General features: G+C 45.9%; 1 protein-coding gene across 1 annotated transcript; it reads left to right on the top strand.

Annotated features, from left to right (window-relative positions):
* The first annotated feature begins 3,300 nt into the window (after window positions 1–3,300).
* On the top strand, window positions 3,301–6,274 carry LOC133885913 (probable serine/threonine-protein kinase At1g01540). The gene is made up of 7 exons (XM_062325679.1): window positions 3,301–4,142; window positions 4,238–4,342; window positions 4,456–4,578; window positions 4,655–4,825; window positions 4,909–5,038; window positions 5,137–5,346; window positions 5,937–6,274. The coding sequence occupies exons 1-7, from the start codon at window positions 3,496–3,498 to the stop codon at window positions 6,087–6,089; spliced, it is 1,539 nt and encodes a 512-aa protein (XP_062181663.1). The 5' UTR covers window positions 3,301–3,495; the 3' UTR covers window positions 6,090–6,274.
* Window positions 6,275–18,397: the final 12,123 nt, after the last annotated feature.

The following is an 18,397-nucleotide window of genomic DNA, read 5'->3' as shown; positions in this document are numbered from 1 at the left end:
ATTCGATTTGAACCTGAGTTGTGCGAGCAACAGGGATCTCAGAGTTGAAATCAACTACTTCCCATATTGCACTTTCTTGACTTAGAATATAAGCCTCCATGCACACCTTCCAGTACGAAAAATCACAGCCATCAAACAGCGGAATCTTCTCACTTCTCTCCGTGTCGCCTACTGATCACAAAGCCGATTAAGGTCAACAAGTGATTAAACTAGCTCTTATACTAATTGTAGGAACGAGATTGACGACTAGATGGGGTGAATAGGCGCCTCAATAAATTTCTTGTGAAATTGATGACTTTCTCCTATTTGGATCACCCAACACATATCAAAACTCAAGCAGAAGCAATAATCGAGAGAAGTTTTAACAAGAGATAATTGAGGAAACATGACACAATAGATAATATATAAACCATAGGTTCTATTTAAGATCAATACATGTGTCTTAGCATTTGAAATATCACAACTAGCAAAGAAACAAGAAAAGATGAACACCGAGCAATAAAACTCTCCAAGTTAATTATCAAGAGGCAAGAAAATTCAAGACCCCATCGCATAAGCATATGTATGCAAATTTTATGCTTTTAGCAACTAGAAGATTGAACTCACAATGTGCTAAAATATCAGCCCAAAAACAAAAAACAAAATCAAAACAGGAAAGGAAAAACTTGCACACATGGCAAGGGAATCATGAGAGGGAAACTAGGAAGGGAATTTAAGCATATGAAATAAAATAAACTTCATTACTCAAAGATGTCAGCCATATTTTAGACGGATTACAAAGATTTTTCTTTCAAAACTCGCACCTAATACGTAGGCTAAGTACTCATCCTTCTCTCAACTAAAACCCTAGCACAATGCTCTCATATGGATGATACAAAAGGCTCAAATGGCTGGTTCAATATCTTTCATAGCCCTACCCCTCTATTTATAGGCCTAGTAAGTTTGACCCCTAAATTTCCTAGCTTTTTCCCAAATACACCTCTATTGTAGTATATTTCTACATACCACCGATGATATTATAGTTTATTTTCTTCTCCATTCATCGAACGACCGTGGCACCTTTACGACTTAGCTTCGCCACGATGCAAGCTTCGTGATGATGCCACGTACTCCTCTAGTCTTCCCACAGTTTTGAGGCCAAACCGCGAAACCCTAGCACTCTTCTCAAAGCGTGACTAGCCACCACTTGCTTCCACATGAAGCTAGAGCTCCGATGATGACGCATGTCCTCAGTCTGGCGATCTTGACCGTCGGCAAGTCTCTCCTGCTCTCGATCCCTCGGGCTGCCTTGTTACTTGCATTGACATCACCTTCGCTTTACTTTGTTAACACGTCATCTTCATCATACTCCAAAATATTTTCAGATTAGCATTAAATTAAAAACTTCAACTCAGAGCACATCCTGCAGAAAACGTGAACACCGAATATTCCGGTGTGTTCTGCTCTGAACACCGGACCATCCAGGGAGTGTAACACTATCTGTTTTAGGAAAATTTTGCTCTTTGCAAGAAAAGGTCCGATAAAAGCTTCCGGTGATCTCATGTCCATCATCGGATAATCCGATGTCTGCTAATCCACCGAACCAACCTTCTGCAATCTCTCTGCAACAAAAGGTCTGGTGCATTCTCTGGTGTTTACAATTATAGTACCAGACTATCCGGCGTACATAATCAAACTTGATGCCAAAAATCTTATCTCTGCAGAAAATACTTCGGTGCTTTCAAAGTCCATCATCGGACTATTCAGTGTCTGCTTTCATTTCTGCTTCAACATTGAAAATGCTCCAGTGATACCCTCCGGTGTAGCCACCACACTGACTGGATCTTCCGGTACATTGATCTCTAATTTCGCTCAAAAAATTGCTCTCTGCAAAAATAGTCCTACGAGTACACACTGCCCACACCGCTGATATTTACATCAGAACTTTTAGTGTGTGCAATTTTTTCTACGTACATAAAAGATTTCGCCAATTTCAAACATCGTCAACTCGAGTTAGACAAGAAAAAAATAAGCATCCACAAACACATACTAAACAAATTTAAAAAATATCAACTATTGTCAATAACGCATCACGTACAAACCAAGACACTTCTTCACTTACTCCTCGTATTCTCCAAATTTAGATTGCTTGATTATATTGATCGCTCCGTTGATGCGCAGCTGATGGTTGGTGACGCCGAATGGACTCAAGTCGATGAGTGCATTGTTTCCTGATTGTATTCCACGATACCCTGTGAGATCTTGAATATGATCTTCAAACCGATCGACATAGGCTATTGTGTCTGGACGTCGATCTCGGCCCTCTTTCTTGACAATTCCATACAGTGTGTCGTGTACATGTAGCAGGAATTCCACAACCTCTTCTTAGGTTCCATTAGCGTCACGAAATATTGCAGCCGCCTCAAGACTCTCACATGACACTCTGCGTGATGTCGGCGCTCCGGTGACGAACCAGTCACACGTGATCAACATGTTGCGCAGCCTGAACTCCAAGGCCAGTCACGCCATCTCCACGATCACTGTGCGGTGCCGCCAATGTCGTTTCTCCGTGCTGGTACTTACCTGCTTCAAGAAGAAACTCGTCTTGCTCACTCCACCAAAATGGAGGCCTCGATAGCGCTCTTTGCTGCTACGTTTTCCACCATGTCGTCTGTATCTACCCCAGATTCCAAGGAAAAGAAGAAACGGTGCGTCTGAAAAGTGAAAACCCGTGTCTAGGCGTAGGCAGGGCAGAGAGCCCAGAGATTCCCTGCAATTGCTTTTGGACCAAAGTGGAGTCGATGCCCGTAACTGCAAATGGCTTGATATTCGCCCGATCAGGGCGAAGCTAGGAGTAGAGTAGAGTGATGCACCGGTATCAGTATAAATTAAAATTTCAGTAGTAATAAACTTATTTTGACCATGCTTGTATCTTTTAAGCTAAAATATTTCATTATAGCGCACCACCATTGTTTTGATTCTAACTTGGTCACTTCGTCACTGCACCCGATCAATAAACGTAACCGATGGCTGAGATCAAGTTGGAGACCGATGTACGACATCACCAACCTTCCAACCTGCACGTCCCGACTGCACTGAAGCCAGTTAATCCCGAGCTTAAATCGTCTCAGATCCTCGGTTCTGACATTCGACTGTAGCTTAATTAAATTTAACGAAGATCCACCTGCCAGTCGGGCCCACATGCACAGAAACGGACAACCTTCCGTGCCCCCACTGACTACCCCGGGCCCACAAAAACCACCCAAGCTGAGCTAAACTCTCTCGTGCCATCTCGTGCTCTCGCTACTGTACTCACTGCACACTCGCTCCCCCTACTATAGGCAGCAGTGGCTCACTTGTGACCAGTGAGTGAGCTAGTGACTGTACCATGCAGTTGTAGCGAGCCTAGTAGTAGTTGGTAGGAGTAGCGCTGCCGGGCGCGGACGCAGCGCGCTGGAGCACGTCCAGGCAGGCAGGCAGGCTGCGAGCGCGAGCAAGCTGCGCCGCCGGCCGGCAATGTCGCCGCCGCCGCCGCCTCCGCCGCTGCTGCGCGACGAGCTGTCGCGCAGGACGGCGGTTCTGGGACTGCGCCTCTGGGTGCTCGTCGGCATAGCCGTCGGGGCCGCCTTCCTGCTGCTCCTCGCGCTCATCTCCATCCACCTCGCGGCGGCGCGCGGGAGGCGGCCCAGGAAGGGCGTCGCGCACGCGCCGGCGAGGGCGCCGCTGTCCCCGTCCACCATCCCGCCCGTGTCCAAGGAGATCCAGGAGGTGGCCGTCCACGTCGGCTCTCTCCGCCACTACCTCGAGATGGGGCACGCGTTCCTCAAGGACGGCGCGCAGCAGCACGGAGAAGACGGCGAGTCCGTGGGGGGCGCGACCGCGCACGGGTCGCAGCGCGTGTGCATCGAGGCCGGCAAGGGCCGCCGCATGGTCGCGTACGCTGACGGGGAAGTCGGTCCGGTGGCGTCCGACGTGTCGGCTGCCGTGGGGCCCGAGGTGTCGCACCTCGGGTGGGGCCACTGGTACACGCTCCGGGAGCTGGAGGAGGCCACCGCCGCCTTCGCCCCCGAGCACGTCGTCGGCGAGGGCGGCTACGGCATCGTGTACCGCGGCGTCTTCGCCGACGGCTACCAAGTCGCCGTCAAGAATCTCCTCAACAACAGGCACGCACTGCAAAACCCGCATCTTTTCGCATCCGCCTACCGGTTCCGTACGTTCTTGACAAATATTTTTTTGACCTGCACATTGCTCGCTGCAGGGGACAAGCCGAGAGGGAGTTCAGGGTAGAAGTCGAGGCGATCGGGCGCGTCCGCCACAAGAATCTTGTCCGGTTGCTGGGCTACTGCGCTGAGGGCGCTCACCGGTACAGAGCCGCCCGCATTGATGATTTGATACCTTCCTTTCGTCGCATCACATTGATTCTTGTGGTAATTTGTTCGTGCATATCGTACCTACCACTCTTGCTTGTGATCTTAGGATACTTGTCTACGAGTACGTCGATAATGGAAACCTTGAGCAGTGGCTTCACGGTGATGTTGGGCCGGTGAGCCCACTCACCTGGGACATCCGGATGAACATCGTGCTCGGAATGGCGAAAGGGTGCCTGAATTCAAAATTCTTTCGTTTTTTGCTCATGCAACATCTTTCAAGTATCTCTAACCTTGAGATAATTTAGGATCACGTACCTGCACGAGGGACTGGAGCCGAAGGTGGTGCACAGGGACATCAAGTCGAGCAACATACTGCTGGACAGGAGGTGGAACCCCAAGGTCTCGGATTTCGGCCTCGCCAAGCTCCTCGGGTCGGACAGCAACTATGTCACCACGAGGGTGATGGGAACATTTGGGTGAGTTGGTTTTAGGCTCCTGAATTATGTGATCTGCCTGGTAAAGTTAGACGTGAATTTTGAAACTGGTTCTGTTTGGGTAGTTATGTGGCGCCAGAATATGCAAGCACGGGCATGCTGAATGAGAGGAGCGACGTGTACAGCTTCGGGATCCTTATAATGGAGATCATCTCTGGTCGAAGCCCGGTCGACTACGCTAGACCCGCCGGAGAGGTTAGCGATGCTTGTGGTTTGCCGAATTAACGAAATTATGCGATGCGCTACAAAATGTGCCTCTTAATTTGCTCAACTTTCTGCTGCTGTGATTTCAGGTTAACCTTGTAGAATGGCTCAAGAACAAGGTAACTAACAGAGACTACGAAGCAATTCTGGACCCAAAATTGACGGAGAAGCCTAGCTCCAAGGCACTGAAGAAGGCTCTCTTGGTTGCACTGAGGTGTGTGGATCCCGATTCGCAGAAACGGCCAAAGATGGGACACGTAATCCATATGCTCGAAGTCGACGACTTCCCGTATCGAGAGGTGAGCCTTGATGCTTTTTACATCTTTACGAAGTCAATCGTATTGCTCATTCGCTCTCAAGAACATACTATATGCATGTTGAAGTCGATCCCAAGTTACATATGGTCAAATCGGCGCCATTGACGGTTACATCATAAAAAAGAGGTTGCCGATTAACCTACATAAATGCTTGTCAATATTAAAATGCCGATACCCTGCATCTGGGTTTTAAGAAACATAGACAGCAGGCGCATCAGGATTAAAATAGCACACTGCTGGCTCTGATTACTAGCTCTATGTCTGACCCTAGACCAAGTGTTAAATACTGTCCTGACTGTGTCTGAACTGCCCGTTGGGATGTTTATTTTTCTGTCATCTTGAAGAACTATTAATAAAATCAATATTACTTATGTGAATTATTTTAGGCCCTTTAACTATTGTTAGTCAGATGCAGAGATGCATCTTCCTGATGTACGGAGTATATAACAATAGATGTTTTACATGTTTCCACTCTATCTACTGCATGTCATCATGCATTCTGAACAGAGGTTTCAGAGGCCTGTTTTCCCCCTCCTCTTTTAAGCTCTGTTTCTGCGCACATCTGCTCGCAGGATCGTCGAACTCTTCGGCCGGGCCACGGGGGCTGCCCCCTGGAGAAGGCAAGAACGCCCGGGAAGCCGGTGGAAAGGTCATGCGACAGCAGCTGCTACGAGGGCAACACGACCACTGCCAGCACGCCCTCCAGATTAGTCCAGGACATGTAACTCTGTGTCGTCGGTGTTGTTTGATATGGTTCTCTGCATGCGCTGTTGATGCATAAAATTTTTGGAGGCGTGGTTGCCTTGGTAGGTGTTGGACACTGCCGCGATTGACGTAGCTTCGCCGAACTGTTGTATAGTGAACACATCCTATCTCAGATCGTACGTTCGTTCGTTTATATCCTGATGTATACAGCGTGTGTTCAACTCTGCATCTCACCTGTCCTCGCCAGCTCCATGTGTAAAAGCATGTCTCCAGTAACGCTAATGAAGCTAGTCGTTTGCCGAGCAAATTTGAGTAGTATTTCTCTGATCAGAATATTTGTTGTGCATGCTGTTTGCTTGCAACAAACCGCATTAGTAAAGAGCTGCGAAGAGCGTAGGAGAACTCATTATGGTTTGGGATTTTGGATTTAGATCTTGTGACGAAAGTCAGAAAGGTTTCAGACAAGCTACACTAACCTGACCAAACTGAACTTTCAGAGACTGGTTTTTGCGCTGTGAACTAATGCAGCTTTTTTGGGGTTTTCTCCTCTATTTATTCAGAAAAACAAACGACGTGCTTACCCACAAATCGGCAAAATACCCGTGCCATCCCACGAGCTCCGATTGGGAAGCGATTGACGTGCACTATCCGCACATCCCGCGGTCAGCGCTCAACGTGCAGATAACTCTGATAGAAACAAACTAACGTGCAGATAACTCTGATAGAAACAAACTAATCGAATCAGAAACTAAGTTAAAATATATCTTGATTTATTTATGATAAATGATTGACGTTGATATTTATTTGATTTTATAATCTTCGGTTTTGTATGAGCTTTGATATGATTTTAATTGATTTGAGATTTTATTTGAGCATATTGATTATTGACTAACTGTAATTAGAGTTAAAGATATGTGTTCGCTTGTCTTATGGTGTGCAGGTGATGGATGTAACTTGGCGGTCGACGGCGAGATGATCGAGGCAAGCGGAGTGCTTGGTGCTGGACGATCAAGGATGCCGGATGGAGTCAAGAGTATTTCTAGCTAAACACGTGGAGGTCAAACAAAACATGGAAGGCGGATGAAGACGGCGTGTTGACAAAGTGAAGCGAATGAGATGCCGGTACAAATGACAAGGCGGGCCGAGGGATTGGGAGCGGGAGAGACTTGCCGGCGGTCAGGATCGCATGACGGAGTATACGTGTTGACATCGAAGCACTTGCTTAAGGTGTAAGCAAGGCGACGAGTCATGTTTTGAGAAGCGTGTAGGCGGTTTCGCGGTTTGGCCTTAAAACCGTGGGAGGATTGGAGGAGTACGTGACACCATCACGAAGTTAACGTCGAGGTGAAGCTAAGTCGTGAAGGCGCCGCGGTCGTCCTATGAATGAAGAAGAAAATAGACCTATGAATGAAGAAAAAAATAAACCAAAATGCCCTCGGTGGTAGGTAGGAGTGCAATACAAGAGAAGGGTATTTTAGGAAAAATCTATAAAACTTATGTATCAAGTTCTCTAGGCCTATAAATAGAGGGGTAGTGCTATATAAGAGGTTGAACTAGTCATTTGAGTCTCTTGTGCCACCCATATGAGAGCATTATGCTAGAGTTTTAGCGGAGAGGAGGATGAACCCATGATTGCTTAAAACTCACTTGAGGATAGTAAATGATCAAAGGAGAGAGTTAACTTGTGTTTTTTAATGTGCTAACAATGTTATTTTTTATGTTGTCAAACTAAGTCTTGGATTGATATGCTTTGAGAAGCGTGTAGGTGGTTTCGCGGTTTGGCCTTAAAATCGTGGGGGGATTAGAGGAGTACGTGACACCATCACGAAGCTAACGTCGAGGTGAAGCTAAGTCGTCCGATGAATGAAGAAGAAAATGGACCAAAATACCCTCGGTGGTAGGTAGGAGTACACTACAAGAGAGGAGTATTTTAGGAAAAATCTATAAAACTTAGGTATCAAGTTCTCTATGCCTATAAATAGAGGGGTAGTGCTATATGAGATATTGAATTAGCCATTTGAGCCTCTTGTGCCACCTATATGAGAGCATTATGCTAGAGTTTTAGAGGAGAGGAGGATGAACCCATGATTGCTTAAAACTCACTCGAGGATAGTAAATGATCAAATGAGAAAGTTAACTTGTGTTTTTTAATATTATAAGAATGTTATTTTTCATATTGTCAAATTAAGGCTTTGATTGATATGTGGGTGTTTGTATAGCCCGTCGGGCTGAACTTGGTTGACTAGTTTGAACTTGACATAGCACTAGTTTCTCTAATATTTGCACTGATTATGAAACTGTGGATGCTTTTGTGGTGACATCTTTTGGATAATTGAACAACTTGATCAAAACTTGCTTCACTCCTGGGACTTCTGACATGAACTTACTTTGAGACTTTGTGCGCCTTTGAGTTATATTGTTTACTCCTTCTAGTGCTTTGAAATCTCTAGTCCTTGCAAGTGCTCTGTGATCTATATGTGAAGCTTTGTAGGCTTGTATTTTATTTGCACATCTTTTGCATAGTCTTGTATCCTTGATATTTGCATTTTCAAAGGAGGAGAAAATATGCCCAAAGATATTATGCACAAATATTTAACAAAGGGGAAGAGGATTGCATTTATTTAGAAATGAAAGAAAAAATGGAATATGTGCAATCATCAAGGAGGAGCATATATTCTTGTGTTTTTGAGTTTTTCTTACTCTATTGAGGTTTTTGGCTCGTCTTTGCCTCTCTTAGGGTTTTTGTAATCTTTCTTATACCAAGTGACATATTTTGCTCTATCTCAAATTTTTTATCATTTGGATGAGCTTATCTTGTTTTAATTTCTTCAAATCAAAATCTTTGTGCTTTGAGGGTTGTTAATGCACTCATCAAGGGGGAGATTGAGAAATCAAGTTGAAATATGTCTTGGTTTACTTATGATGAGTGATTGACATTGATATTTATTTGGCTTGATGATCTTCAGTTTTGCATGGGCTTTGATATGATTTGAATTGATTTGAGATTTCATTTGAGCATATTGATTATGGACTAACTAGAATTGGAGTTGGAGATATGTGTTTTCTTATCTCATGGTGTGCAGGTGATAGATGTAACTTGACGGTCAACGGCGGGATGATCGGGGCCAAGCGGAGTGCTTGGTGCCGGACGATCAAGAAAGTCGGGCGGAGTCAAGGTTGATTCTAGCTAAACACATGGAGGTCAAGTAAAGCATGGAATGCAGATGGAGACGGCGTGTTGATAAAGTGAAACGAATGGGAGGCCGGTGCAAGTAACAAGGCGACCTGAAGGATCGGGAACGGGAAAGACTTGCCGGTGGTTAGAATCGCATGACAAAGTATACGTGTCGACATCGAAGCGCTTGCTTAAGGTGTAAGCAAGGCGGCGAGTCACGCTTTGAGAATCGTGCATGCAGTTTCGTGGTTTGGCCTTAAAACTGTGCGAAGACTGGAGGAGTATGTGGCACCATCGTGGAGTTTTCATCGAGGCAAAGCTAAGTCATGAAGGTGTCGCGGTTGTCCGATGAATGAAGAAGAAAATGGACTAAAATGTCCTTGGTGGTAGGTAGGAGTGTACTACAAGAGAAGGGTATTTTAGGAAAAAGCTAAAAAACTTAAGGATCAAGTTTTCTAGGCCTATAAATAGCGGTGCAGGGCTATGAGAGTTTGAACCAGCCACTTAAACCCCCTTATGCCACCCATTTAAGAGCTTAGAGCTAGAGTTTTAGAGGGGGAGAAGTATGAGTGTTTAGCCTATATAATAGGTGAGAGTTTTGAGAGATAAATCTTTGTAAGCTGCCTATAATAGGGATGACCTCTTTGAGTAATAAAGTTTATATTTTTACATTTGTTTGAATTCCCCTCCTTCTAGTTTTCCCTATTGGTTCCCTTGCAAGTTTGCAAGTTTTTCGGTTTCCGATTTTTATTTTGGTTTTTGGGCTGAAATTTCAGCACCTTGTGAGGTCATTCTTCTTATTGTTAGAGGCATAAAATTCACATACACACGCTTGTGTGATGGGGTCTTGAATTCCTTTGCCTCTAGACAATCAACATGGAGAGTTTTGTTGCTCGGTGTTTATCTTTTCTTGTTTCTTTGTAAGTTGTGATCTTTAAAGTGCTGAGACACATGAATTGATCTTAAATAGAACCTATAGTTCATATACCATCCGTGGAGTCGTGTTGCCTCGATTTTCTCTTCTTAAAACTTGTCTCTATTTTTGCTTCCACTTAAGTTTTGAGGTACGTTGGGTGATCCAAATAGGAGAAGACCATCGATTTTGCAAGAAATTTGTCGAGCTGCCTATTCACCCCCCTATGGTCGCAAATCTCGTTCCTACACTGAACTTATCTAACTAAAATCTAAACAACATTAAGATTACTTCACCAATTCTCACCCTAATCTAATTGCCGTTATCAATGACTACAACTCTAGCTCGCAGCTCCTGAAACTTCATCCTCCAGAGATGTGTTAGTTAGTATGTCGGACAGTTGGTCGCTGGTGCCTATTCCCTTGATGATGACCCTTTCATTTTCAACACATTCTCGTATGAAATGGTAATGTGTCTCAATCTGCTTGCTTAGGTCATGAAAAACTGAGTTCTTGTAAAGTTGAATCGCAGAATAATTGTCCACATGAATTGAGATTGCATCAGGTTTCTCACCGAGCAATTCTTCAATTAATCTCCCAAGCCAAACTCCCTGACATGCTGTTGCTGAGGCAGCAATGTATTCGGCTTCACATGAGAAGAGGGTCACCACCCGTTGCTTCTGCGATTGCCATGTTACTAGGTTTTGCCCGAGCAGAAACAATACCCTGGTGGTACTTTTCCGATCATCGATATCACTGGCAAGATATGAGTCGCTGAACCCGAATAGCTTTAGACCATCATCTTGCACAAGATACAACAACCATACCTCATTATTCCGGTGATATATCGCAGTAGATGCTTGCTGGCACTATAATGCTTAGTGGTAGGCTTCTCCATGAATCTGTTGAGGTACCCAACGGCGAAGGCAATATCTGGTTGATTGTGGCAGAGATAGCGTAGACTCCCCACAGTGCTTCGGTACAAAGAAGCATCAAAAGATGGACTTGGGCTGATTTGCTTAGCTTCAATCTCTATTCCATGGGAGCAAGAGTTGGATTACATTGGCTCAATCCTACTTTCTCAATCAGCTGTCTTGCATATGATTCCTGGCACAAGGTTATGCACCCAGGGCTTTGCTTGACTTCAATGCCGAGATAGTAATTGAGGAGCCCCATGTCACTCATTCTGAATTTTTCATCATCTTGGCTTTGAACTTCCCAATTTCCTTCACTTGAGCTCCTGTGACTATCAGATCGTCAATGTACATGCCCAGCGAGAGCTGTGACTCGTTGTCACCGCGTGTGTACACCCATGCTCTGAGTTACTCCTCTGGAAGCCAATAGATGATAGGGTGTCATCTAACTTGGCATTCCAAGCCCTGGGCTTTTGACGCAGGCCGTACATCACCTTCTCCTCTTGTCCTTTGCTGACGAATGCGGCAGGTTGGGCTATGAATACTTCTTCTTTGAGTTCTCCATTGAGGAACACCGACTTAAAATCTAGATGACGAACCTCCCATTTCTTCTGTGCACCAATTGCAAGCAGCACACGCACTAAGTTGAGACTGGGTACTGGAGCAAAGACTTCATCATAGTCGATGTTGGCATGTTGCGCATATCCCTTGGCCACCAGTCATGCTTTGTGCTTGATCACTGCATCGCTTGCATCGATCCTGATCTTGTACACCCATTTGAGTCTATGGGCCGGTGTCTAGCAGGTAGCGATGTGAGCTCCCATGTGCCATTTTCTTCAATCCCCTGGATTTCTTCTATCACTGCTTGGTGCCAACAGGATTGGTGTTCTGCGTCGGTGAAGGATGCTTGTTCTTCAATAGAAGTGAGGAGCACACGCGTTGCTAGACCTGGCGATGATGTTGGCCTGAGGACACTGTCGATGTCCCATAGCCGAAGAGGTGCATCGCTGGATTCTTCAATTTGGATGGCATGGTGAGGGGAATGACTGCTCGAAATGTTCTCCTAGGTTGGGGTGTCTAGAGATGTAGGAGTTTCGTCTAGCACATCTCGGATATTCAACAATGAAAATTTCACTGTGAGTCGAGGCCATATCACAATTGACTGACTGTTCATCCCACTCTCAGCTCACCGTCTCGTCGAATACCACATCACATGTGATGTGTACGCGATGCGCCCTCGGGTTGTAGATGCGGTGGGCCTTTGAGCCTTCTTTGTAGCCGATGAAGATGGTGGGGAAGCTCGGGTCGTCCAATTTCTTGAGACCCGGCTTGGTGTTGCGGACTTGAGCGATTGAACTGAATGTGCAGTGGAAATGAATATTTGGCTTACGTCCATGCAAAGCTTCATACGGTGTAACTCCATCCAAGCTTTTCGTCGGTGATCTATTGAGGATGAACACCGCTATGCTCACCACCTCCCTCCAGAACATGGTCGAAATTTTCTTGGCCTTCAGGAGACAGTGTGCCATGCCGAGAATCGTTTGGTTCCTTCTCTCCATCACGCCATTTTGCTGTGGATAATATGGTGCGGTGAGATGCCTCATGACTCCTTGCTCGACGCAGTATTCCCCAAACACAATTGAGGTGAATTCTCCCTCTCCCATTTGTGTACAGGACTCAAAGCTGCCAGTCCGACTCGCATTCTACACTTATTCGGAACCTCTCGATCGCCGGAGTGAAGGGGCTGCACAAATGACCATGTACAAGGTCGAGGAGCTTGTTGGTGTGGTACTTTTCCTTCTGCATGAATGATGCGCATCTCTGCTTGTCTTCAAAGCAGTCAGAGCACACTTCTTTGACAGGATCAATCTTCGGCAATCCGTGAACCATGTCACGGTTCACCAAGGAGAAGAGGGAGTCCATGTTGAGGTGATCGTAGCAAGCGTGCCAACACCATGTGATCTCTTCCCATCACACGTGCATACAAATAGATTACCTGAGGGACAATGTGTATAGTATGTTTGGAGTGCAAGTTACCTTGGCCAACATCTTCATGCTTCGATCCTTGATTCTCATCACTCCGTCCTTGATCAACACTTGGCAGCCAGCTTCATCGAGCTGACCTAGGCTGATCAGGTTGCTTTTCAGTCGTGGAATGTAGTACATCATGGCTAGCTCCCGTTGTCGGCCACCATGACCCATGAGCACCACGGATCCACATCCTTGTATGTCCATCGTGGACCCATCACCGAATTTGACGAATCCAGTGATGTATGTGTCCAACTTGGTGAAGATCGACTTGTTCCCTGTCATGTGATTGGAAGCTCTGGTGTCTAGGTACCAATGTTCGTCCTTCTAGTCGCCCAGCTTGCACAGACACACATCGACTCGTTGTTCATTCAGCAGAACATGCGTGCTGACGCATTCGATCTCCGCGGTGACAACCATCAGGATCTTAGGTTCGCCCTCTTTGGCTTGTGTGAGGTTGGCTTCATCTCGCTTCTTCTTCTAGCACTCCTTTGCCTAGTGTACCAACTTGACGTAGTAGTGTCACTTGTCACATTCTTGCCATTGCGTGAACTCGTGTCTCTTCTGCGTCCACGATCACATTGGCAACTGCGCCCAGCACTGCCGTTTTGCTCACGCTTTTTCATGCGCATGAGCCATTCCTCCTTCATGAGGAGTAGGATCCCGCCGGAACTCTCTCCTGAGTTGGGGTCAAAGTGGTCCTTAGCGGCCTTGAGCCTTCCTATCACTTCCTCCAGTGACAGTTGATTGAGGTCGAGCGGTGTCTCTATTGAGAGCGCCACCTGTGAATAGCGCGACGGCACTGCCTGGAGGAACTTTTGCACTGCCTATTCATCACTAATGACATCACTGAGCAATGACCATGTATTGATTATACCACTTAGCCACATGGAGAAATCTTCAATTGATTCGTTGTCCTTGAATTGGATCGCCTCAAACTCACACCGGAGCGTTTGAACCTTTGCTTGTCGCACACACTCTACTCCCATTTTCATGGTTTTGAGAGCTTCCTAGGCCTTAGTGCGCTTAACAGCAAGCGTAGCTGAAAGTGCAATCTAGCCCCTAAGTGCGGCTTTGGTAATTAATGATAATACCTATGGACTAACAATAGTGTTAAAAATTATTAGTAGGTTGTTCCATAGGTGATGCATGGAGGATAGATATGCATCAAGATGGATGGGCTCTAAGTGATGCTCGGGTAAGTTAATGACAATACCTATGGACTAACAATTTTATTGAGAATTGTTAGTAGATTATTTCATAAGAAGATGCATAAGTAATAAGGCATGGATTCGTTGAGAAATGTCATGAGATCAAGAAATGCATCGATGTCTTTGAGCTCTTAGTGATGCTCATAAGAAGAATGAGAAGCTCAAGAAATTTGAGAAGCTCAAGAAGTGTGATAATAAGTGTAAAGGCAAAGTTACTTGCAGAAGATCAAATAACTAAAGGTATGACATTGTCAATAGAGTCTTATAGATTAACTCATGTGCTTTGTGCTTGAGAGTGAGTGGGGTTAGATTCCTTATGAAGATGGACAATAAGCGTAAAGGCTAAGTTACTTATGGAGATCAAGTAACTTAAGGTATAAAGTTGTCAATTATGTTTTATTGACTAACCCATGTGCTTTGTATTTGAGAGTGAGTTGGGGTTAGATTCCATAAGAAGATGAGTTTAATTGAGATATCTAATATGCAAAGAGTGAAGAATAAAGATTGGACTTTATATATAATAGAGTGAATTCATTGAAGATGTCGGATACAAAGTGGTTTCTATGGCAAGACGGTGAAGGGCAAGCGATGCTCAGCTGCGATGGACCATCTGGTGGTGAAGGGCGAGTAAAGGGCTTGACGCTGAAGGACCAAGATGGTAGTGAAGAGCGAGTGAAAGCTTTACGCTAATAGACCGTGCGAGGCCATGAGAAGCTATAGGTGATTCACATCAATCACATAAAGAATCAAGAAGAGATAGAGTAAAATTTATATGAAAGTTGGCAGCCCTTAAGGTTTGAAAGAAAGAAATGGTACTTGAAGGTATTCGAAGGCTCAAAGTGGTTCAAACGAAATTTTTCATTTGAATTTGAGTATAGGTCTACCACACTATTAAGAGGGATGCAACGTAGAATATTTTGACATGTCTCAGTGCTCAGGAGTATCTAACCAACCCAAAGTGAGAGACACGAAATATCCACGTTCACCAGGTAGTGCTAACTTGTGTTTGTGTTGAAAGTTCGCTTTAGGAGTCCGGTGCTAAAACTGTGGTTTGAGCCCGAAACTTCTGATGAACAGTAATATCAGAACTTTCGATTAGAATTTTCTTGCATATCTTATTCGATTTTAATAATCTTTGTCACACTATAGGATTGTAACCTTCATACTTATTTAATGTGATTGTGCACTAGTTGAGGTTAGCATATCTAGATTTTTCAATATGAAAAATCCGTTAGTTTATTTTTCGCTGCAGGTTTAGGCCAAATTGTAAAAGTAGTTTTAATTTTGTAAGAACGCTTATTCACCCCCTCTAAGCAACATCATTATCCTTTCAACAGCCAATATTTTAGCCAGAATGGCGCGAAAGATAGCTTCAAGGGCTAGCTAGTCGTCGCGGTACTTAGCTTCGTTGCTGATGTCGAAGCCATCTTCAACCGCTGCCCACAAGCCCCTGGTCTGCAGCATAACCTTCGAGATGAACGCCTAATCACCATAGTTGGTACGGGTTAGCGTTGGGTAGATCGCCGTGCTACTGTTTTCCTTCACCACACGCTGGCCATTGGTGTTGCGATGTCGAGCTCTGTGTGGAGGTGATGATGGCGAGTGGTGGCGATTGCCTGAGGGAGTTTGCGATCTCGATGGATGTTGTGAGGATGATATGGTGCCCGGATTCGTAACGGCTCTGATGCCACTTGTTAGACTATAGCTAGATCGCTCATTGTCAATTGGATCATGATCAAACGCTCAGCTCACATGGTCGCCCTTCTTCTGACGAAAGTGAGAAAGGTTTCAGACCAGCTGCAGTAACCTGACAAAACTGAACTTTCAAAGACTGGTATTTTCGCTAGGAATTGATGCAGCCTTTTCGGGTTTTCTCCTCTATTTATTCAGCAAAGACAAACGATGCGCTTACCCATGAATCGGCGAAATACCCGTGCCATCCCACGAGCTCCGATTGGGAAGCAATTGTCGTGCACGATCTGCACATCCCATGTTTAGTGCTCAATGTGCAGATAACTCTGACAGAAACAAACTAACTGAACTTATCTAACTAAAATCTAAATGGTAATAAGATTACTTAAACACTCTCAATGTACACTTAGCTCTAGCTTCACAAATTTCTAAAGCTACAAATATCTTACTGCTAGAGCTCTATCAACAGGTAGGCTACCCACTTCCGCGTCCAACCCTAGCCCATGAATGCAGAGGGGACCAAACGTTCCCGCCAAACTCCGGTGCACTGACGAAGGGAAGCGGAGACTTCGTTGGAGCCCTAGACGCCCAAGCCTGCAAGCCACGGCTACCTGACGCTGACAAGTGGCCCGCTTCCCGGGCGACCGCGAGTGCCATCGCATTGATCAGTGTAGCATCTGACCTATAAAGTTCTCGATCTTTCTTGACAGGTAAAATTCTTGATCTTGGGATGAAGGGAGGGGGACAAGAAACACCTTTCCACCCTTCGTCGCACCCGGGACCGATCGAGCCCCGTACTGTGCTACAGTCTGTACGCAGCAGCAGCAGCAGCAGCAGCACTCCCCTGCTACACAGCGACCTCGAAAAGAGGCAGCCAGCTGGTGCGCTGGAGAGATCCCGCCATTGCGCAATTGGAGCCAGGCTCTCAAGCACCCACATCATGATGAGCAGGCCAGTCTCCCGGTGGCTTAAACTGTATGCCGGCCATACTCTGCCTGCTGCTAGCCATCACTTCAGTTCTTCAGCTCCATTGGGTGCGCTCTCCTGTCTCCACCCACTATCAAGTAGGAGTACTACTAGCAGTCTAGCGCGTAGGTTGCGTGCTGGTGCGTGCTTGATTGGTAGCAATAAGGTGATTCGCTTGGAAAAGATTCCAGCAGCGGTGCTCTTGTGCTTATGGTCTGCAGGAAGGCAGGAACAGACTTTGTCGGCGAACGTGCTGCAAATGGAGGAATGGAATCAACTCACGATCGAGCAAGTTGATGTCGTTGCTTTTTTTTCCTTCCTATGCCAGCGGCTGATGCCCCATGTTGTATGCTAATCGATCACAGTGGTCGTTGGGATCATTGAATTGCTTTGCTAGATAAAGAACAGGAATGTTGTACTACTCTTTTGTTTCTAAAAAAAGGGATGTTGCCATGTTGCAGTAGTACTCTAAAGCTGCAATGACAAAGGAATATTCGCTGTAACACGGCAGTTTAATTAGATGCAAAACCGATGTTAATTGTAACTCTGAGTTGCGCTTTAATTCCACTTGAAAAGATTCAGCGGTTAACCCCGGTTGAATTTACTATACCACGAAACACGCATGCATCCCTGCACCTATAAATTTCCGGCCAACACAGACGGCAAGCGCAACACAACCTCGAAGAGCCTCAGATCGATGGCCCGCTTCCTGGCCGTCGCCGCGGCCCTCTTCCTCGCGGCCATGATGGCCGTCTCATCGGCGCACGCCGGCCGCTCTCTCAAGGAATCGACAGGGCCGCCGCCGCACGCAGGGGCAGGAGGCAAAGGCACCTGGCTGTCCGGGGTCAACTTCCTGACGCTCGGCGCGGGCATCCTCACGGAGGCCGTCGCCGGACCCGCCCGCGAACCCGAGGGCGTTGCCTTCATGCATGGGAAGCTCGGGGATCGCAGCATTAACTGGTACGAGAAGGTGCCTATTTACGGTCCGTGACTGTTGCTACGGACTGCTAGCTAACATACGTGTTGCGTGCGTGGTAATGTACGGTAGGATGAGTGAGAGGAACGGCGCCCTTCTCCGATCGTTGAATAAAAGAAACACACCGTTTCACCATGCATCTACGTATATATCTATCTTCGTTGCTTGGTGCACGGTTAAATTGGTCAGCTGAAGAATGTTTCATGTAAATCTTGTGTGACTGGATCCTACTGATTACTAGGAGTTAGGACGGACAGACGTTTGCTTTCTCTGCTGTGCTACCGTATACCACTGGCTCGTGTCAGGTTCCCGGTTCCTTCCCCCACAGCAGTAGCGCTCCTACTTGATATACATCTATTTGTTGGGTCTCTCGCATATCTACTTGATACGCAAAGGCTAGTAGTATTTTCCCTTCCACATGCTGCATGCCTATCAGGAAACCACGGGATATCAA

This window comes from Phragmites australis, chromosome 11 (genome assembly GCF_958298935.1).
Source record: "Phragmites australis chromosome 11, lpPhrAust1.1, whole genome shotgun sequence".
NCBI classification, from domain to species: Eukaryota; Viridiplantae; Streptophyta; class Magnoliopsida; order Poales; family Poaceae; genus Phragmites; species Phragmites australis.
The sequence above is the reverse complement of the archived record's forward strand: the minus strand, read 5'-3'. Positions and strand labels throughout refer to the sequence as shown.